Genomic DNA, 24,141 nt, shown 5'->3' with positions numbered 1-24,141 from the left:
GATCGATTAATTACGTAGCCTATTAAATAAGGCCGGATATCGCGAAGGCCGCTTTTAGATTAGCCGAATTCGCCACTAATCTATCCAGTTAGTATAATAAGGCCGCTAATAGGTGCCTTAAGTACCTTAACTTAATAAGGTCCCTCTGCTTATCCTTTAGGCCACGGGATTTCAATAAAAACCTAGCTAAATACGCCCTCTTTTATATAAGCGACGCCGCTTTTAGAGACGATCGTGAGACTCGGTATAGCTCTTAGGGATATATAACCATGCTTTTTAGAGGTCCTATCGACTAGAAGGCGAATAAGTAAACGAGCGTTATTATATCCAGCACCGAGGTAAAGCTTATAGCCCTAAATGCCGCCGCCCGGCAGTATATCGCGATATTATAATTAATAAAAGACCTTACGTTAACCTTTAAGGTTAACCCTATCACTATCTATTACGATAATAATTAGACCCGTTAGCTATTAGAGAGCCCTCGGCTATAGGTTACCTCGAAGTTAAAGTATCTGGATATATAGGGCCTATAGATCCGGTAGATTACATAACGCCGAGAGATTATAATTAATTAGATCGCCACTAATAAGATTATTAGCGATAGGATAATAAAGGCATTACCGCCGTAAAAGCACGCTACGTTTATTAAGATACTTAGGATAGAAAAGAGCCCTGCTGGCTTAGTTTAAGCGGATCGATTACTATCGCCTTAACGGTAGTTTGGATTAGATTACGATCGCGATTAACGATTATCAGATTAACTATAATTATATAATAATTATCACGTTGTTTTTAGGATCATAATAAGGCACGAGCTGTTTAATAAGCCGTTGACCTTTGGATTAATATCTAGGCTTAAAAACCCTAGATTTTACGTTATTTTTAAGCTTTAATTCGATCAGAACCGTTAGGATTAATCCTGCGGCTCTGGGGGGGGGGGGGGGGGGTGTCAGGCATTTATGCCTAAATACCCCGATAAGCCTGTTAGGTATATTCGCAGAGCCACGTTACACACTGCTCCGAATACGGCGGTACTTCTATTAGATGTATCATAGTGTTTTTTTCCCCTCTTTTGGGTATATATATTTGATATCGTAGACTGGTACTCTTTTATAGTCTACAATGAACACAAATCACACTTCGTACGATATTAGTGTCCTGACAGGTGTACATAACCCATTTAGTCATGTGACAACATCTGTGCATTGGCCGTGGGCATAGGTTCTTGTTTATCTCAGCAAGCTCAGACCTTTTTTGCCTAGGCAGTACGTACCCACAGGGCTTTCCTGTTTAATGCATATGCTATATAAAGGAATGTATGGAATGCACTTAATAGGTGTAAATCCTAGCTACACGCTATAAAAGGTATATTAGACTTATATTAAACTAATATGCCTAGGAAAAAGGTCTAAGGAGCGAACGCAGAGCTAAGCGTAGGCCACGAATAGTTTAGTATAGGGATAGAATCAAGGGTCTCTTTTTAACTCACGATAACACTATAATAACCTAAGATATTAACTTCCTTCTTTTTCGTCTAAGGCAGAGAATTAATTAAAGATTATAACTATATAACTTTTAAACCTATAGGTATATTATAATTACGTGCCGTGATACCCGATTAAGAATTTAACCCCACGAACACACTTTGCTCGCGATAACGACCCCCCTCTATCTTAACCGCCACAGCAGATACTAGAAAAAGAATTATAGGCTAAGGATCGCTAAACGTAGGAGAAGCTTAGAAGGCAGGTTTTATAACGTTTCTATAAGTTACCGCCTAAGTAGTATACCAATCCTGGTTTTCGGGTATTCTTTTTCCTTCTTATTCCTGCAGGATTAGAGTAGACACGAAGATACTTATATAAAGGTTAGTCTTATTTATCGTATCTACCTAGAAAACGGTTCTATTAGTTCTTTATTATAAGACCTCTTATTTCTTTATATACTAAACTACCCACGATAGTAACGGCGTTAGCAGGTAGGATTAGCGGCGAGCTGGTCGTAGCGCTAACCCACTAATAGATAATAGCCGTTACTATAAAGATATAGCCTAATAATCCTAATAAGTTATTTCATAAGGGTTCTAAGGAAGATTTCCGTCGGCGCGTCAACTAGCTTTATAAGTATACGAGTAAATAGAACCGCGGAGCTTAGCGTGTAATCGTCTTAAACGTTATTTATCGAATCTTACGCGTATAGGAACCGCGCTAAAGGCAGGTTAACTATATTTAACGTCTTATCTTCGATAAGAAGGATACTATACTTATCGCTGCCACTGGATATAGTAAAAGCGTGATACTATACGCGTATACCGCGATTATAATAAAGATCACTATTATAATCGTGCCTCTTTCGCGACTCGGTGTATAGTAGGCCAAGGCTATTTAGCGGGATATTCCAGGATCGACGTCCCTCTAGATCGAGGCGGAGACTTATCTAAAGGTGCGTTAGTATAGTGCATTCTTCTAGTATAAATACTAACATTTAAAGAATCGGTGTGTTTAGGATAACGTTCGTTAAGGGAAGCACTCCTATATTATCTTATCGCCTAAGCAGCTTATAAGCCCCGGGTTTAAAAGCGTCGCCCGTGATCCTGCCTTTAGATAATAGCTAGGCTTACTGGCTATTAATAAAGTCTATATAATTAGCTAATAGCGCGAATTCCGTCCTGACTTCGCTTATATCTAGGAAGCTTATTTGCTTATACCCTAGGATATCCTACTCTTCGGCTATACTACGATACTGGATCGTGAAAGTCAGGACTTTGTTATAGAATATACCGGCTTCGACTATACCCTTAAGATCTTTAGGATATCTATCGACAGGTATAATATCTCTATTATCGTCCAGCCCCTTATCCGTGGCTATATAACGGACCCTCGCCGGCTCGAGTTTATCCTATAGATAGCACCGAGACCCTAGGATCTTCCGAAAACTATTATCTATTTAGACTTAAAACCTAGGCTATTTACTGCCCGTAGGTATTTAGTCCGTTAGCTATGAAAAAACCGGGATCTTACTAGCTTATAAGCCGCTGCTATTATCCGATAGTACGATATAGACGTTCGCCCGAGTAATAGAGATGCTATTTACGAAGAGTTCCGTAAAGAGGATTCTGTTACTAGGGTCCTATTAGCTACTATAGCGATAAGCGTCGGTATCGATATTCCTGATATTAAGAACGTTGTCTAGTTCGGCCTACTATTATAACCAAACCTGGCTAATATTATCTAAAGATTCGGACGCGCTATACGTAAGGACATAGGAGATCAAGGAACCGCCTACCTTTTTATACCCTAATGGTGCTTCGATTATCTCGGATAGGTCGATAATATCCCTTATAGGACTAAGCCTCGCCGGCGGGCTGCTACGTATAAGCCTATTCGTCCTAGCCGTCTTAAGGAAGTAGTTAGTGTCCTCCTAGAGATAGATACTTATAGCGAGGCTGGTTCCTAGGTATCGGGTATAAGCGACTAGGATTAGCGTGCCGTTATAATAGGTAAGTCGTAGACTCTCTTTGGTATCAAAAAGAAGGTTAAATAGTAGAAGTCAGAGCTTAAATAACGTAAGGCGCTTACTAAGGATTATCCGGAGATAATAAAGTTCCTTAACGTAAAGTGTTTCCGTAAGGCTATCCTGGACTATCTCTAGGAGCCGGATAATTTAGACCTTAAGTATAAGCGTTAAGTCGTCGCGGATATCTACTATAATAGTTATAACTATAGCCTTAGCGATATACCCTCTCTATAGCCTCGTGATGCTAGTAATAAGATACCGTCCGTTAGGTCCCTTACCCGGATCGTATTAGATATAATTATTGCCTAGTATCGCGAGAAAGCATAGACTCTTATTAGCGTTAAAAAGCGTCGTATAATGCTTATCCCGGAGATATAGATAGAGAGTCGCCTCTAATAGGCTATCGTATACTAGTTTTCAGGACTTATAAAGGATAAGGGCCAGCTACTATTTAGTATTATAGCTAAGTTAGTTAATAAGGTCCCTAGTCTAGTAGATTAGGAGTATCGTAAGAGTCACAGGCAGGAGTTAGTTAATCTATGCTATATTAAGTTAGTACCTAAGGTCTTATAGGTATAGGATAATCGGAAGGCAAAGAAGGGTTATAAACGAGCTCGTGACCGTGGCTTAGGCCCTTAATCTATTAGCGGCCCCGCTATAAAGAAATAAGAGAGATAATTATTATAGTAATTATTATAGAATAGCTAAAAATATAAGCAATTATTATAGAAGAAAAGAAGGATAGTAGTTGCTGTGGTGGGTATAAGCGTGATATATATAGTCGAGTATAGTCAAATTAAGCTCGTAGCCTCGCCTATTTCTAATATAATTATAGTAATTACTACCTAGGTAATAAGGCTTTTATTATCGTTCCGTATTAAGAAAACAGCTTAATTCCGTTTATCTCTTTAGTTCCTATTATAAGCGTTAATAGGGTTTTACTCTAAGATATTAAGGGGCTCGTTAATATCCGGCTCTTCCTCCTCGTCTTTATTATCCTTACCCTCCGCTTCGGCGCTCGCGTTTAGCTTAATGAATAACCGCAGAACGAAGGGCTAGGGCACCTTAGCGTTAGGTTTATTGGATCCCTCCTCTTATTACTGCTATTACTGCTGCTGCTATTACTGCTACTGCTATTACTACTGCTGCTATTGCTACTGCTGCTATTACTGCTGCTACTGCGTCTCGAGTTTCGCCTATACCAGGGCCGCTATCTTAATCTAAAGCCTTGCCTTAACGCTAGCCCGCTAGGTATCCGTTATCCTTACGTATTCTTCTTTCTTCTATATTAGCAGGTCTAGGCTAGCAGACCTAGGCAGTGCGGTAGTCGGTAAAACGGCGATTATAGGAGGGGGCTCGAAGGGGGGGGCGGGCAGGCTTAATAGTGGTGGGGGCGCCGAGGACGGGGGGGCCGAGGATATAAGATAGTCTATTAGAATAACGGTTAGAGACTTGCTAACTCCTATAGTTATTCTAGGTACGTACGGTTATAGTAAGAACACTTGCTTCCCTGGCTATTATAATAGCAGTAGGCGTAGGCGCCCCTTATAATACTACGTAGCCCGGGAGGTAGCACTATACACCTAGCCTATAGGCCGAAGCCGCTTTTATATCGGCTATATAAAGAGGGAGCCTTATCGCCGGCGACCTATAGTATAGTGGCAGCGACGTTCTGGCTCTTATTAGTAGTAAACGCACCCTTATTACTAACGACAAGGCCCCTCTTTAATACCAGCTCCGCGAAGCGATAGGCGGCGCTAGTAGCCGGGCGGGAGAGCCTATATATAAGATGCTTCTTAATATACTCGTACGCTATATAGATTATAGTACTTATTAGCTATTATATAATTCTAAAGTATTAATTAACTTAACTAACCTATCTAGGGCGCCACCTCTTCCTCTTAGGCTCGAGGGCGTTTCTGCTATTACTTCTGCTTCTAATACTTCTTAGGTCTTTTACTTAGTGGTTCTCCTACCCTCCTGATTAGTATATCTATACACGATATCCACGAATAGATAACAGAGAATATACGTCGCTCCTTATCCGAAAAGGAGGGGAGATCATATATATCTTAAGCTATAACGGTAATAGTGGTAAAGGTGGTAAAGGTGGTGATAGGGGTGATATTAGTGATAGTAGTAATATTACTATTAGATAAAGGATCGTGATAGAACAAAAGAAGTGACTAGAGGAGATATTATATTAGGAGATAATTACTCGTAATTATCCCTTATTCTATTAATTTCTTGTACTATTATCACTTCTTTATTATAGTTTATAAAGGCAGTATATATATTATAGCACCCCTTACTTTACTAAGTATTACCTATTATTAGAATAATTATCTTAAGTATAAACCAAGTTAAATAGCTAGAGTATAGTAATTATAGAAGCAACCATCTGCTTCTAGGACCTAGACTTAACTAGGCACCCTTCTTATAGTAATAATTATAAAAGTAACTGTCTGCTTCTAGGACCTAGACTTAACTAGGCACCCTTCTTATAGTAATAATAATAGAAGTAACTAAACTATAATTACTACTATAATTACGATAATTATTATTCTAGTAGTACTGATTACTGTAATTACCGCCTTAATCGTCCTAGTCAAAACCTCCAGTCTAAAAGTCATACTCTTCTCTAAATAAGCGATCGCCCTCTTCGCGATAGTTAATTATATTATCCTCTTTAGCTATACCCGGCACGCCGGCCTATTTACCGGGATTAAGCGGCTTCCTAACGCTATTATTAAACTCTTCTAGACGCTTTAGAAGGGCCTCTTAACTAAGCTTATAGATATTAGGCGTATTAAAAGTAGGCCCTTTATAGCGTCGAGGACTAGTAGCTATATTATTATATAGCTTATAGGCATACTCTATAATCTGATTTAAAGCCTTCCTATAGGTATAAGTTCCTTTCTGCTTAGTTCTAAGGAAGCCCTCTACCGCTTTATAAATAATAGCGATATAATTTCTATTCAGGGCTAATCTCTTAAAGGTTAAAGAGATATCGTGAATAGAGTTCTTATTATGCTTAATGTCTAGCGTATAGGAGGCATTAATATACTTAATTAGTAAGTTAATAGCTTTATAGCCACTGCCAGTAGTAACATAACGAATAAGCCCGCCCTTTAAGATAGCCTCGCTTACTTTCTTATCGGATATATCTGGATATAAGAGCCAGGCAAAATACATTATCTCTAGGCCATACTTCTATAATTTACCTCCCTAAAAGAAGATAGGCAGCTAGGGTATAATATCACGTAGTAAACCGAAGTCTTTATAACGTATAGCCTCGTGGACGATAAGCAGAACCTTAATATACTATAGGAGGCGGTAATAACTACGGAATTTAACGTTAATAGTCCCGTCTTCCTCTAATTATATAGTATTACTAACCCAGGCCTCGAGGGTAAATAGCTTCTACTAAACCTTAGTAAGATACTTATTAAGCTCGCTAGGCGTGATATCCTTTACTATATCTTTAATATTCGACGGTATAATAGCGGTGCCTTCCTCTTATAAATTATAGAATAGCTTATAAATTAGCTAGGCCAGGATCCTTACTATATATCTATATAGAAGGGCTAGCAGAGCCTAGTGGTATTTAATGCTTTTACGGTTAATATAACGGGCGCGCTAGAACTATATAACGTTATAGGATATAGTGGTACTAGATTAAACACGTTAATTACTAGTATCCTAGAAATTACGGAATAGTATCTCTAATATATTAAGTTTGATATAGAACAATATAGGAATAGGAAGTATCTAATCGCGTCGCTCCTAAGGGCTCCTAGACTCGAGTTATAACTATTTTATATTATAAATAAATAAGGTTATCTTCTAATCGCTATATACAAGGATAAGTCGTTTATTAACAGTCTAGTTATCGTCTAAGCCTAGGCGTTATCTAAAAAGCTTTTTATATAGAGTATAAACCCTAGTAATAGTGCCTTTATTTTTAAAGATCGCCTCGAGCTATAGGTAAGGACTATTAGTATAAGTTACCCGCTCCACGGTTAGCAGTTTAGGCTTGGTATTATTGGACGGGAAGATACTAGCGATAGCGTGACGGACTATAAAGAGTAAGGCTTTGTCGAGTAATAGCTTATAAGGGATTAAATAGTTCAGCACTATCTTCTTAGTAAAGGGCTTCGTTAGGTTAACCTGACGTTATATAATAGGCCCGCTAAGTTTAGGGCATTACACGATTAGTGAGTTTATTAGGTTAATAAACTAATCCTGTTTACCTTTAGTAAGGTCTCTAACTCGATTAAGGAAGTTAAAGTTATTATATACGATAACGGTATTAGGATTATAAGCTACGCGTTTAATATCGGCCGGTATAAAAGTTAGCTTATTAAAATAAAAAATAAAGATAGAGACTTAGAGGATATATAATTATAGTTTTCGATATACGATTTAGTAAATCGTTTAGGTATTTATACGATATAGAGATACTAAGTCGAGCTATACTATTAACTATAGATCGAGGCGTTCTATTAGATAGCAGATATAAGCCGATAACTTATCGGAAGAATATCGTACTCCTTTTAGCGTAGCCGGAGAGTAAGAGAGATATAATAATATACGTGGAAGGCTATTCGTTAACGTTAATATCAGCCGCCGTCTAGTTAATTATAGTCTTAGCCGAAGCTCTCTATTAGGTTATTAGCTAGCTAATCAGGGCTAAAAGATAAGGGGCGTTTGTATTTAGGACGCCCTAAACGCCCTAGAGCGTTATATTTAACTATTCTGTATTATAGACCTAGTTAACTATTATCTCGCTATCCTATATATTATAATAACTAATCGGATCGAATATATCGAAACCACTCTAGTGTTTTAGGGCTCTTAGCTCTTAGCGAATATTAAAAGAGTTAAATACCTGGTTATCTTAAGATTTATTGTCCGTAGTAATAGTAACGCCCTGGGCCTTTAGGCAGTTAGAGACCTCGGGACTGCTAAGGGCCTGTTTTAGGAGGCGAGCCTAATAAGGGTTTCTAACCTAGGCAGTAATAAAGGATTAGATCGACTAAGAGGAAGTGTTAGATAATTTAAGACGACGAGCTTTAATACGTTCTCTATACCAGAAACCACGAGTTAATTCGATGATACTTTTAGGCACTCTACTATTAGCCTTATCCTTATCTTTAGCCTAATCGCGCTCGTGTCGATTAGTGGGAGTATTAGCTTGGCTGGCCTCCTGGCTGGCCTCTTGGTTGGCCTCTTAGCTGGCCTCTTAGCTGGCGCCTGGATCGCTTAGGCTACGGGTGAATTTAGTTAGCTCGCTGCTAGGATGGTCGGCTATGTCGAAATCACGGGAATATCGGTATTATTAAAAAGCCCTATACTCTACGATATTAATAGGAAGCGATTAATGGTTTTAATCACGATATCGCGTTATAGGGCCCGAAGTTATAAAAAAAGGTATTCGTTAACTACGGTTCTGTTTGCGTTCCCGCCTTAGACTATCCTGCGGGCAAGTCTAGGATAAACGAAATAAAGCTATATAATTGGTTAATAGTATAATATGACCTATATTAATGTACCTCACCGATAATTTTGCATAATTTCCGTACCTACGCCACACTATTGCCCCAGGGTGGTCTGAGCTTGCTGAGATAAGTTCTTATCAACCATCGTCAACACGAGAGTACTGTCTCCAGTTCACTACAATTCCCTTTCCGTCCTTTGACCAGGAGCCTTCATCCCAATCCTTCCCATCCCAAGCGCCGAGGCGATAGAGGTGTCGCATTGTCGGCCGGCCATGGGGACAGTTCCATGGTTTATCTAAATCTCCCATATGACGCACCAGTTTCGTCATTTGGCGAGATGTCAAGGTCGTCCCTATCATGATGCTACTCCGGCACGCTCGCATAGCGAACATCTTACGCACCTTGGACGGCCGAGGTGCCGAGCGACAGTCCACATATCGACTGTCGCTGAGCAGAGATACTAGCTCCTCCAGATCCGCAATCGTGAAGGTAGTTTCGCGGCTCAGTGGCAAGGAAAGAAGTTCGCACCGCGACCCAACTGGTTGAGAGCCCGACTCGTCAACGCGCACCTTAAAACCATTGAGCTCCAGAACTGACAAGTTCTCTTGGACAATCTCCTCCTCTAAAGCGGTTAGTTCAAGGCGCTTGGGATGGACAAGACTTTGTGACTGGAGGGCCGTAGTCAACTGCAGGCGTTCAAAATTGAACTTTTCATCAGAAGCATGCTGGTCAATAATGAACAGATTGTCATCTCCTATATGCGGTTGTCTGGGTCCAGATCCGTGCCTGACGGCGAGTATAAAGCCGAGATTGAACTGACCAACGACAGACATCCGAGCAAAATCCCCCTTTGTTATGATCAAAGACAGAGTTTCCTCGGCATTGTCTGCTTCGAATCCTTCCCTGGTGATTGCAGCAGAATTGCAACATTGAGAGGAAATGCGACGCGCATGGAAATGACGGTCATTGATCCGGGCGGGAATGGCCGTCTCCTCGGAACTCATCGTCTGTACAAGGTGCAAAGTGGCGTTACTTCGACTAACGGTTAGCGTCAAGCCGGAATAGTGTGCTACCTTGGGGGGTTGCTCTTCGGAGGTTTCTTTGTCGCTACTCGGCAAAGGGCGCCTCCCAGATTTGGTGTGGGACTGGGTTTGGCGGTCACTTTGTGGCCTGTTGTGATTCGAAATGTCGTCTGTAGTCACCGGATCTCGGACGTCAACGTGCCGGGCTGAAGTCCCATCAATTACCCAGCCGTGCTCAGCAGCCTCTAGATCGCCTTCCTCGTTCTCTTTATAATCGATAGGTGCCTGATGTCTTGATATGCCACTCCCCGGGCTCCACCCAAATTGAGTGTGTAGTGACTGTTCGCTACCCTGCGAGAGAGTATCTGAATTGCACCTCGCTTTCTTCGCGTGTTCCAGTTTTTTTTGTATCGGATTCGGATCGAGAGCTTGGCGGCCGGCGGTGGTAGTGGCCTCGTTAAACGCCGAAATGGGTATTGAACACATGCTAGTGGGCTGGTCGAGTCTCATGCCGAGCTGTAAGCTGGTGAATATGGAGCTGGCAGTGGGGCGTTTGCTGATAACTGTCTCTCTTTTCTCATCTGCGGCTGAAGCTGAGGCTGGACAAACGCGAATTTTTGCAACCGAGCTCCCATTACATCCAGACCCAGTGTGACTATCTGCTAAAACCCCCCATGACATGCCGACTCCGGCATTGCCTCGATATAGCTGATTCGTTCCTTGTCCCAGGGACATGGAGGGGTCTGCCGCTGGGAGGATAACTGCCGTGTGCGCAGACGCACCTTCGGCCCTGGACACCGCATTTTCTCGACAGCGACTGGGTGGAATAACACAGTTGATCGACAAGGATGTCCGCTGGCTCGCAATACCCTGTAGTGCCGCACCGGGGGGTTCGGCGGATTTGGGAGAAATGAGCCCCCGACAATGGTACAAAAGACTGTCATCTATATGGCCGATATCGCGCTGTGGGGCTAAGGAGGTCAGTTTGTTGAGCGGAGAGGAGTAGGGTTTTGCTCGGTCTCCGGTTAGCAAGGATTGTCGTGTCCTCGATATGGGCCTCGGAATGACAGTCTGAGATGTGGGAATGGAATAATCGTGTGACTCGAATAGAGACGCGAGAGCATCCCTGAGACTCTCTAACACTCGAGTTTGGTCATGAAGTAAAATTGTCCGCTTGTCTGGGCTCACGTTGAGGTCGTATAGGTGGGTATCCAGCTGAATGTTGGCGAAGATGAAGGGTGACTGAGAGGAACTATATGATTTATAGACCTCATTGAATGTCTTCGAGAACTGGGGTAATAGACATGGTCTTTCATTAACGAAAAACATCTGACGGTCGGGTGTCTGGCGGCCTTCGCCGTAAGCCGGGCGGCTGACAAAACCCTGGACCCGGACCTGATTGGATTCCTTCTCGGCGGTACGGTGATTGGATCTCAAACTTGGGCCCACCGTAGAATCGATGTCGAGCTTCAGATCCAATGGGATGAGGATAGCCATTGCTTTGGCGCCGAAGACGTTGATTATGTTCTCTCGCGTCGTCTCATTACCCTTTGTAGAGAAGAGGAGGACTCGCTTGCCCTTACTGGGCTGCTGAGAGACAGTGAAGTTGAGATTGGTCTGTATGCACGCATACTGATTAAGGAGGACAATAACCTTGTTCCATTCACGCTTGATGTTACGCTCAAGTTCGCGCCGACGCACGGGGAGATTGAAGAACACATCATTGACGTAGACAGTCGTTCCCTTCTGGGCAGCAACAACAGATGTTCCCTTAAGTCTCCCAGAAGACTCAAACTCAAGCCTGGTCCCTTTGGGGGCGTTCGCAGCAAGGCAGGTGACGACGGAGAAGCGGGATAGGGCGCAGAGGGACGATAGGGCCTCGCCACGAAATCCAAACGTACGAATGGTTGAGATGTCCGAGAATGCCACCAACTTGGACGTGTGGTGCTTAAGAGCGAGGCTGTCATAATTGTCGGGGGTGATTCCAGGACCGTTGTCCTGAACTTCAACACCGTCCAGTCCTTGGTTTCTGAATCGCACGTCTAGTACGTAGTAAGCGACCGTGGTAAGTCATGTCAACATTCGGGCAGTCCGCGGTCCCGAGTGCGTTTGTGCATGGGCTTGACGTTTGTTGAACGCGTGGATACGAAAAAATACGACGGACATACCTATATTGGTGGCGCCGGCATCAAGACTATTTTCTACGAGCTCCTTGACCACGCAACACAGATCAACGATGACCTGGCCCGATTGAATTTGATGGACCTTGGCGTGTCAGCACGGAAAGTATAAGCTAGACGTTCTGTTCCCTTACTGTCGCGGGGTCAATGGCCTTAATAGTAGTCATTATTATGCCAACAGACGCCGAAAAGGGCTAGTCAAGATGCCAACAGTGGTGTTGTAGCGGGAAGAAAAAGGACATTAGGGACGGAGGCCATACTTAGTACGTATATGGTGTGCTTCCACGGTATATCGGATCCGGATTATCACAAGCAGCCGGGCGTGGGGCAACAGACGGACCGCTTGTGGGCAGTTTGTGTGGAACAGTGATGATGATTATTGAAAGAAGCTAATCTCTGTATGGCCGAAGCCTGTAAACTAATCTATATCGCGTATATGTTCCAGCCACTACGCTAAAGCCGTTATAGCTTAACGCCACCTAATAGTACAGCTTACGCTATAGGTGCCCCCCCGTAGTTAGACTATAATATCCTTGTTATTTGTTTCCTTATCGTTATTACTATTTTCGACTATCTCCTCCCTTTTAATAGCTTCTTGGGTTATATGCTTATTCTTAGCGTATCCCTTTTTATAAAGTTAGTGTATCGTTTAGTTAAGCTATTCGAGTCTTAATATAACTTCGTAGTAGTTAGCTCGATTTATCGCTTATATATATATTATTTATTCTTTGATTTTATTAATTTTTTATATTCGGGTTTATATATTATCTTTAATCTTATTTATCACCTTAGTTTATCTATTTCCAATTTATTTAATTTATATAAATTAATCCCTGATTTTACCTACAAAATCCTCTATGCCCCGTTCTATTTATCGAGTTATCTCCTTATATTTATTATTTATATATATAATCTTCGATTATTAAGAGTGATTTAAGAACTACCGCGGCAACACGAGCAAAAATGATAAAACTAATTAGAGAAGGAACCTAACTCCTATAACGAAAGGAAAGTCCGTAGACTTTAGTTAAGGAAAAGATATTATAGAAACGGCTTAATAGCTTAGTACCGCAGAGTAATCGCAGTATATTCGTTAACTAAGCGCTGACTTTAAACTAAGACTTTAACTTAAGGGATTAAACTAACCCCTTAACGTATATACAGAGATAGGTTCGGATTAGTGGTCTATGCGCGGCTATCAGTCCGACTATATACTAGCGGCTCTACGATTATCGTGTTACACTACCCCCCTTTAATAAGTCTGGTCCCGTAGACTCGTGTTATTATAATGCCTTTAATTACGCGTTTATCGCGATTATTTGCCTTTATCTGGTTCTACACAAGCTCTTATTAAAAACCCGTAAGAAAAAAGAGTAGCCGCTCCTTTTTTTACTTCGGTGTTTATCTACCGACTATATACCTTATAATTTATCCGAATATCTTTTTATTTTTTTATTATTTCTTACTCTACTATCCTTATTATTAAGTGGGTGATCGCGAAAAGTAAAGAGATAATCAGGATAAAGGCACTTAGTGGTTAAGACGTGATCATACTTAAGTTAAAAGGTAGGGGGTGCCGAAGAGTTAAATTAATCGCTAGCCTCCTTATCCCAAGGGCGGCTATCTATCCTTTCTTATACACGTACTAGCTAGCTTTAGTCTAGTATAGGAGTCTATTCTGCTTAATCGATTACCGTCTATTAGCTCGTAGCGATAACTCGACTTATACCTAGGTGCCGACCACGTTATAGCTAGCTCTAAGTTAGGCCCCGGACCGGATACTCTATAGTTATCCGTACTTTATACCGGCCTAGAACCTTATTATAACTCGTAATCATCCGGTACTTAGGTACCGAATATCCGGCACCTAATAAGGCGCCCTGTCTTTATAGTTTCCGTCCTAGAAACCTTAATACTAATCTGATATCCCTATATCTTCCTTAGACCCGATATTCCTCTATATCCTTTCTACCCCCGATCTACCTAATAACTCTATTATAACTTCTGCCTAATTTACCCGTTACGTTTCTCCCTCTAATTACTTATTCCGAAATATCGTCTTTTATAATAACCCTATTCTGGTTATAATATAATCCTTTACTAATTACTTTATTATCCCGAATCCTTTTAGTAAGGCTAGCCCGCGACTACCTTTATTATAATACTAGGGTAGTTATTCCTTTTAGTTATAAGGTCACCTTTATTATTTCTTTTATATAAGTAAAACCGGAGATTAGTCCTACCTAACCTTATAGATATTCTATTCTAACTTTCCTATAATCGTGTTCTTATTATTTTCCTCTTTTAACCCTATTCTAATTAACTTTATTAGATTAGATAGCTAGCTTTATAAGTGATCCCACGCTGCTCTGCGATAGAGTTAACACTAGCCGACGATAGCTTTATATAAATTCATTCTCTTTATTAATCTGCGTCGTGTTTTATTACTAACTCTAATCTTTTTTTTTAGTCTCGTTCTCTTATTATAGCTATCTTTATTTCGTGTTATTATAAGTTCCCCTTACCGTCTAACCTATAATTAGAATATAAGCTAACTATTATCGTAGCGTTCCCTGTTTACTATGGCTCCTAAGAGTAATAAGAAGCGTGCCGCTAGTAGTGGTAATAGCGTAGCTAGAACTCCTAGTAAACGTTAGAAGAAAGCCGGCGCCGTTAACGTGCTGCCTGCTGCCGCCGCTAGACTTATTAATATAGGCGAAGGGGAGGGCCTTTATGCCCTATACTTATAGTGCGCTAGCTACCTAGCCGACTTAGATTTAAAGGAGGGGGGCACTATCTTATATAAGTCGTGCCGATATAGCGTTAGTTCGTGTCCTATTATTAGCCTATATTTAACTTCTTACTTACCTACTTTCTTAAAGAAATCGGCGAAATATTATTACTATTAGGTTAACGGTAATTATTTATACCTCGATATAGGCTTATACTCCCTCCGCTATAAACCGCTCCGTGGTCTATTCTATACTAACCGTCTCCTAGTTACCGATAACGGGTAAGGCCGCCGCTAAAGTTTTATAGGATATTCTAAAGGCCGCTAAGACACGACTAGGCGGGTTTAACTAAGCCCGTGTTATAAGTATCTCCTATCCCGCGTCTAATTAAATACTAATAGCTATAATAGGACGCTACGCTTTAAGCTTAGTAAATCTTAAAAGTTAGTATCGGTAAGTATAAGGCCGAGACTACCCGTGGTTCCGGTAAGGGTACGCGGGCCGAGCGGCGCGACGATAGAGAGATTACCGCCGCTAAGCAGGATACCCTAGAGCGGGCTGCGGCCTTATTAGAGGAAATATCGGCCTCCCTAAAAGCCTAAAAGGAGATTCCGAATTTATTAAAGCAGTTCCTAGGGGTTTAGGGCGGTATTACCGCTACGGGATCGCTTACTAGTCCTATCATAAATAGTAATACCGGGGCAGTGCTCCCTAACCTAGGCGCCGGTAACGGCGTTTATAGTATACCCACCCCGGGACCGTTATCTGCCTAGAAGAAGGGTAAGGCTAAGAAGAAGGCCACCCCTATTCTAGTCGAGGATAACACCACGACTAATAATAACGATAAAGATAAAGATAGAGATACCCCCTTACCTACTACTCCTCCTCCTCCTCCTCCTCCTCCTACCGCTAATACTCCTATGCAGGAACTCGGCGATAACCTATAGCTAAGTCTTACCGGCCTCGCCGCCGACTAGTCCTCCTCTTTTTTTCTTTTTTCTTTTTAAGAAGGGAATTTTATTCCTTTTCTTTTTTTTTTTAATAAAAAATCCTTTTAAGGCACTCCGTATATCCTTAATCCACTATTATATCGTCCTAATCTAGTTCCCGCTATACCGTAATCGTCGCTAGAATATATATAAAGTATCTATTAATTAGTTCCGCTAGTATATTCCTTATAGGTTCCTAGGTATTATCTTTATAGCCCTAACCTGCTTGCTTAATAAGATATTTATATTATTTACCCTAGTAGCGGTAGGCTATAATAGCTTTTACCTTATATTCGTCGTCTTCTTATAGGTTAACCGCCACCTCCTACGGTTTAGGTAGTAATCCGTTATAAGACCTTTATAGCTTAAGTAACGAAATAAGGAACACGTTATATATCTTTATACTAGCGGGCAGCTCTAACCTATAGGCTAGTCCGTGGCTGCCTACTACTCCCGTAATCTTATAGGGTCTAATATACTTATCGCTTAATTTACGAGATAGCCGGCGTTACTTTAGGTTCTTCGTGGAGAGCAGGATATAGTCACCTATCTTAAACCGTTAGGCTATACGTCTCCGAGTATAATAACGTTTAGATATAGCCTAAGCCCTCTGAATTAGTTTAGCCAGGGTCTTATAATCGGCCACGAGTTAGGCGGTATACCGGTCCGCCTCTACGGAGCGGACTTTATTAGCTTAGTATAACTTTACTTTATCGGGCCCCCTTGGGTTATAGCCTATTAGTGCCTCCGCGGGGGTTATTTTCGTGGCGGAATACTATACTATATTATATATAAACTTAGCTAGTCGTAACTTATCTACTTAGTCGTCTTACTATAACTTGTAATAAGCTTATAAATAGTATTCTAAATTCTGGTTCTATTATTCCGTTTAGCTATCTATCTACGGATACTATATAATAGATGGGCGGCGATCTATGCTTAGGTAATAATAAAGAGCTGCCTAAAAACGATTAGTAAAAAGGGCCCCCCTATTTAAAATAATACTATCTAAGAGACCGAACCGATAAAAGATATATATCTATAATATATCCGCGAGTTCGGGTATTATTAAGCCACTACTAGTCAGAATACATATTACGTACTTAGTTAGACGGTAGACTATGACTAAAATTATATCCTTTTTATAGCCTGCCCCTATTATAGGCGGTAGGCTAGTAATAAAATTAATTAAAATCTCTAAAAATAGATATTCGGGAATAGGAAGACTTACTAGCTTGCTATATAGCTTATAATACCTAGACATAGCGCGCTAGTATACTAGATAGGTAGGGATAAACTCCCGAATATCCTTAGATATATAATTCTAAAAGTAATAGCTAGAGATCCGTTAAACGGTCCTCTTAATTCCGTGGTGGCTAGCTACTAGACTCTTATAGAATACTTATAGAACTTTTCTATATAAACCGGAGTAGTCGTGTATAAAAACCTTCCCTTAGAAATATAGGATACCTTACTTATCTTATAACTAGGGGCTAGCCCTTTACCGGTTATTATTAGCTTCTTATTAGTTTATATAAAACGGGTTTTTAGCTTAAGCCTTAATAATTTCTTTATATAACGTGGGCGAGTTAGGATTAATAACCGCTCCTAGGGTAATTAATCCTAGGATAAACTTTCTTAAAAACTAATTTATAGCCTTAGTATATTCGGAGGTAACTTCGGAGTTATTCGGGGTATACTACGGCTTCCGCGAGAGGCTATTAGCTGGGTTTAATAAGCCCGGCCATTACTTAATTTCGAAATCATAGGCTATAATCTCTTTAAGCTAACGGGTATACTACGCCTTTAACTTTAGCTTATCTATTAAGTGTCGGTGATTTAAGTTCTTAATAAGGGCTAATACGGGAGTCTGGCTATAAGCTATATAGTGCCTTTAGGTGCGGAATAATTTAATAATCGCTATTAGCTCCGAATTAGGCGTACTATAGTTAAGTTCGGCTCTACGTAGTTTCTGGGATATAAACGCGATAAGGCGCTATATTCTATCTTTAAGCTGGCTAATACCTATATTAATTATAAACGCCGACGCGTCGGGCTTAATACGTATAGGTAATATAGGGTTAAAGTGCCGAAGGACGGGTACCTCTACGAAAAGCCTCTTTATTTCGGTAAATACTGCCTTAGCCTTTAGTCCGAAAACGATAATCCCGGGGTTCCCCCCCTTAGTTAGATCTATTAACGGTGCGGCCACCTTTACGTAGTTTCTAATAAATCTCCTATAAAACCCGGTAAAGCCGGTAAAAACTTAAATCTTTTTAACGGTATTTAGCTCCTCCTAATCGCGGATAGCCTTAATACATACAGGGTCTATATAGACTCCCTTAGGACTATAGATAAATCCGAGGAACTTAATCTTACGGGTCTTAAACTTATATTTCTCGGGATTAGTAAAAAGCGACTAGTCGCGGAGTTACTACAGGACCTAATGTATATATACCCGGTACTCGTCTAGGTTCTAACTATAAATCAGAATATTATTAAGGTATATTATATAGATAGTGTCTATAAGGCCGGCTAAGGCCTAGTTAATATATTATTAGAAGCTTACCGGGGCGTTTATAAGTCTAAACGGTATTATAAGGTATTTAAAGTACCCGTACTTTATCCGGAAGGCCGTCTTCTATTCGTCTCTGCCCCGGATACGGAGCCGGTAGTAGGTATCCTTAAGGTCTAGCTTAGTATAATAATTAGCGGTAGATAGCCTATCTAGAATCTCGTAAATTAGTGGGAGTAGTATACGGTCCTTAACCGTCACCTTATTAAGCCCGCGGTAATCGATATAGAGCCGTAGCTTTCCGCCCTTCTTCGGGATAAACAGGATAAGGGCTCCTGTAAGATTACTTAATAGTCTAATCTAACCCTTTATAAGTATATCCTTAATATATTACCGGAGTACTTCGAGTTCTTATATCGCGAGAGGGTAGATAGGTCTAAATAATAGTATTTTCCCCTCCTTTATATTAATACCGTGGCCCTAGCGTTAATAGGCGGGTAGTTAGCCCGTGTCCTTAATATTAAATATATTAGTAAAGTCCTTATATTAGTCGGGTAGGGTAAAGGGTGCCTTAGGATAATCTTTATCCGGTTCTTTATCTAGTGGTGCCTGTTCTACCTTATCCGGATACTGCTATAAGCTTATATAACCTATCTAAAGGGTAATCTCTTTAGGTAACTTTAGTATTAATACCTGCTACGCGTCTTCCTTTGCCTTTTTTATAGTTCTTCGTGATATAACTAACTCTAGGCTACCTTATATAAGAGGGTAAATCTAAGTCTTTCGGACCTAATCGATATTAGGGTTAACTTATCTTAACTAGGGTAAGCCTAGGATAATCTTAGGGCTAGACGGGTCGAGGTCTATAATATAGAACTCGTCCCGTTAGATCTTTATACGGCCCTAATAGTCTTTTATCTTAATAATTTCTGATACTATTCTATACGTTATTATTATTATACCCTTAAATAACTATCCTACCTATAATCGGGGTCCTATAACGATTTAATCTAGGCCTATAAGGGACCGATCCGCTATATTACTATTAGCGCCGCTATTTAAACGCGCTAGAGTTATAACCTAACCCCCGCCTTTATGGATACTAATATAAGCCTTTACGGGTTTAATAGGAGTCTTTTTATCCTTAGGCGGGGAAGGTTCCTATCGGTCCTTAACTATAATACGGCCTAACGTTAGCCTTATCCCGGCTATAAGCTAGTTATTTAGATTCTGCCTCGGGTTCTATCGCTTAACGCGAGGGTTACTATAGGTGCTTATATAGTAGCCTCGCTATTAGTAGTTATAATAAGTAATATTCTTAATAGGGGGATAGGAGGAAGAAGAAAATATCTTATTACGTCTAGGTGCCGAGTTAGGAGAACTCTAGGGCTACGCCGTGGTCTAGGACTAAGTAGCTAGAGTCGCTATCTAATCTTAATATCCTTATCGATTACCTTAGTCGTTACGCTAGTCACGCTGGCTATATCGTGATTATAGCCTACCCTTAAAGCGACTCTCTAAAGGTTACGTTAAGGCCACCGCCTTTCGGTATAAGGGGGTAAGCTCTTTATATACCCGTGGGACTCCTTAGGCGATAATATAGTCGCGGGTTATTAGGTAGACTCTGGTTAGGACTATCTAAATACGCTAGAACTCGGTGGTTCCTTTAGTAGTTTAGACTCTAGAGTCTCCTATTTCTGGATAAATTATTAGAAAGTCTTATTATATTTCTAGGAGGACTCTTACTCGGATATAATCTAAATAGCGACCTCCTAGAGGCGAGTATCCTGGTTATCTACCTATTAACTAAGCCAGGCCTTAAGTGCTGGCTATAAGACCCGCGCAGACTAACCGTTATACTTATAGCGAACTTTATTCCGCCAACGTTCCTTAAGATAATAGTATAAGGAGGAGATAATAAAGTAGTTCTTAATAGCGTTAGTTAGAAAGCTATAAGGGTTAATTATAAACTATTCCTTTATCTCCTAGATAAAGGTCCGGTACTTAGCCTAGGATATCCTGTCCTATTTCGGAAGGGGGTAGTTAACCTTAGCCTAATTAGTCTGGATACCGGGACCTCTTATAGTCGTATACTGATTAACGGGAACCGGAACTACTTATTTACTAGCGAAACGTTTAACTGCTATACCGCCTAAATCCTATTACTGGTCCTAGTCGAGACCTAGTTAATACATAGCCAGTTCCTTAAGCTCTAGCTAGCGCTTAAGTCTACGCTCCCTATCTTATTCTAGGTAGCGTAGGCGTTCTTCTAGTTACTAGTATATTAGCTATTCCTTTAGAACCTGCTTATAAGGGGGCCTAAGAGGAAACGGCTTATAGGCTAGAGGGCCCGAGGGTATTAAAGCAGTAGGCGTCGAATAAATAATAATCGGACGCCCTTTTATAGGTGGTCTATAATTAGCTTAAACGGGATTAGGTTCCTATTAAAGTTCGGGGATACTAGGTTCCGTCGTAGGCGTAAGTCCTTACTCCTAACCCGGCGGTGCCTTAATAGTGGGTATAGATAAACTAGTATCCGGCTAGGCTTATTCCGGCTACCTAGTGGTATCGAGTATCTATTAATCGTTAATTAGGTTAACTATCTTATGTTAACTTCTTAACGGTCCTCGCGCCCTTAGAGGGGGAGAGCGATTAATATATTAAGTGGGTAATCCCGAAGAGTAAAGAGATAATTAGGATAAAGGTATTTAGTAGTTAAGATATAATTATACTTAAGTTAAAAGGTAAGGGGTGCCGAAGAGTTAAATTAATCGCTAGCCTTCTTATCCTAAGGGCGGCTATCTATCCTTTTTTTTATATATACTAGCTAGCTTTAGTCTAGCACGGGAGTCTATTCTGCTTAATCGATTACCGTCTATTAGCTTATAGCGATAACTCGACTTATACCTAGGTGCCGATTATATTATAGCTAGCTCCGAGTTAGGCCCCGGACCGGATACTCCGTAGTTATCCGTACTTTATACCGGCCTAGAACCTTATTATAACTTGTAATTATCCGGTACTTGGGTACCGGAGGTCCGGTACCTGACACTTATCCTATCTTAAGTAGCTAGGAGCCAGAATTCTGACTATACGGTCCTTCTCCGATACCTATAGGGGGGAAAACCGTAGTATAAGACTTAGGGAACTAGTATAAGACTTAGATAAAAACCCCTATACTCTTCTCTTAGGATTAGTGCCTTTATAGGGCCATAGCAGCCCCGATACTAACTTATCTACTAATACGAAACTCGTGGCTTTAGTACTAGGAAGCCTTTAATATAGCCCGTAGCAGCTTTAAAGCCGACTATATACTTGATTTTAACGGCGCGCGCGTAGTTATCTCTGTTTATTTTATACGCCTTCCGTGTACCCTAGGGCTAACCCCTATAGGCCTACTTATAGGCGACTTATATAGTATATGTGCGCTTCCTAGGGTTAAAGCTCCTAAGCTTCTCTTATACTTTCTATGGCTATAGGTGGAGCTAACGCGGGCTATATGCCCACGCAGAACGCTTATATAATAGCGTAAGAGGCTGCCTCCGTATCGTGGAAGAGACGCCGCGTATTTTACTTACGCGCTTAGGGACAGCGCGATACCGTCTTCTTATTCTCCACGGTAAGGCGACTAACTCCCTCGTGGCACCTATTAACGACTAGCGAAGCCAGGCGGAAGGTGGGTCTAACGGGCCCCCTGTTTAACCCTTATCGTATATATTAAAGTAGATAAGGGCCCCCTAGAATAGGATCCGAGTAGCGTAAAAATGGAAAAGGGGTTCCTCTTTTATATACGCCTCTAGCCGGATTCGAACTAACCCGGTTACCTTAACTATATACTAGGTATACCACTACTATACTATAAAGGCTATCCGAATATTATTATAGAAACTCCGTAATACTTATTATTATTGCCTATAGTTATTTAACCTTTTATAGATATTATGCCTAACCTTAGGTAACTATTCGGCGACGAGTATATAATTCCTTTACGCGATTCCCCTTATAGCTTCTAATCTTACTCCTATCACTATTATCTATTATTATATTAGCTAATCGTATAACGATGATTTTTTATCTATTCCTTAATTCTATTATTATAATTATTATTACTAGCGCCGACTATCTGCTATTATATCGTCGGTTAATTTATAAGTTACTATAGCTCTCTAAGAGCTCTATTATTATTATTATTATTATTATTATTATTATTATTATTATTATTATTATTATTATTATTATTATTATTATTATTATTATTATTATTATTATTATTATTATTATTATTATTATTATTATTATTATTATTATTATTATTATTATTATTATTATTATTATTATTATTCTCTTACTTCGCTATCCTAAGTAATCTAGGAGCCCGGCTTAGGCTATACAGTCCTTTTTAGCTAGCTATAGAGGGGAAAAACCCGTTTAGGTAGAAAAAGGGTACGGTTAGTCCGACTAGGGCACTTAGTTATTCCGACTAGGGTCCTATGTTAATAGCCGGTGATACCCGCCCGCGTGTTCCGCTTATACCCAGATACTTTTATATACTATAGGATATCTGCTTAATTAATCATAACGACGATGCGCTCAATTGATCGCGACGATACGCTTAATTAATCATAACGACGATACGCTTAATCGATCGTAGACGTACCGATAATACCGGTAATACCGACGATACCGACGATACACTTAATAGATCGTAGCGACGATACCGACGATACACTTAATTGATTGTTAGGACGATACCGACGATACCGATAATACACTTAATTAATCGTAGCGATAATACACTTAATCGAGATCGTAGCGATAATACACTTAATCGAGATCGTAGCGACGATACCGACGATACACTCAATTGATCGTAGCGACGATACCGACGATACACTTAATTGATCGTAGCGACGATACACTTAATCGATCGTGGCGACGATACACTCAATTAATCGTAGCGACGATACACTTAATCGATCGTAGCGACGATACACTTAATCGATCGTAGCGACGATACACTTAATCGATCGTAGCGACGATACACTTAATCGCTCATAGCGACGATACACTTAATCGATCGTAGCGACGATATACTGGGTTAATAGTAGTAACGATACCGATAATATAATTAATCGTAGTGACGATACAGTTAATTAATCGTAGTGACGATACAGTTAATTAATCATCGTGATAATACAGTTAAATAATCGTAACAACGATACGCTTAATACGTATCTGTAAGTATCTAGGTATAAAAAGAAGTCGTGCCGGCTGGCGTCAAGTGTTGTCAGTACTGCCCCAGTCGGAATAACCAAGTGCCCTAGTCGGACTAACCGTACCCTAGAAAAACCCCTATACTCTCCTTATTAGGATCGGTGCCGCTTCGGGGCCTTAACGGTCCCGGCAGTAACTCGATACGTATCTAGATCACACCTCTAGTCTAGTAGCTAACGGGAAGGTAGTAGGCCAGGGGGTTTTAGCTTAGCCTAGGGTATGGCATACTATATAGGGGGCCGAAAGAGGTCCGCGGCGGTTCCGTGTTCCGGGAATCCTCCCTGTATCAGGGTAGCCGGCTTTATTTACAACTTCTTTTTAGGCGGGGGATCTTAGCAGGGGCTCCTGCCTTTATTATATATGCCTGCCGAATTCGGTAGCCTTCTATAGCTATAGTTAGGTTAATTAAAAA

The 24,141-nt window shown here is 40.6% G+C and overlaps 2 protein-coding genes across 2 annotated transcripts; both read right to left on the bottom strand.

Moving 5' to 3' along the window:
- Positions 1-6,297: 6,297 nt before the first annotated feature.
- Positions 6,298-6,726, bottom strand: ACRALDRAFT_2107131 (uncharacterized protein; the record flags this gene model as incomplete). Its single annotated transcript, XM_071023326.1, has 1 exon — positions 6,298-6,726. A coding segment is annotated over one exon (429 nt), but the record flags the coding sequence as incomplete, so codon positions are not given.
- A 2,428-nt stretch (positions 6,727-9,154) lies between these two features.
- Positions 9,155-12,304, bottom strand: ACRALDRAFT_1035222 (uncharacterized protein; the record flags this gene model as incomplete). Its single annotated transcript, XM_071014990.1, has 3 exons — positions 9,155-10,415; positions 10,773-12,081; positions 12,208-12,304. Coding segments are annotated over 3 exons (2,667 nt in total), but the record flags the coding sequence as incomplete, so codon positions are not given.
- Positions 12,305-24,141: the final 11,837 nt, after the last annotated feature.

The sequence above is a fragment of the Sodiomyces alcalophilus genome (genome assembly GCF_042370955.1).
Source record: "Sodiomyces alcalophilus JCM 7366 unplaced genomic scaffold ACRALscaffold_5, whole genome shotgun sequence".
NCBI lineage: Eukaryota > Fungi > Ascomycota > Sordariomycetes > Glomerellales > Plectosphaerellaceae > Sodiomyces > Sodiomyces alcalophilus.
The sequence above is the reverse complement of the archived record's forward strand: the minus strand, read 5'-3'. Positions and strand labels throughout refer to the sequence as shown.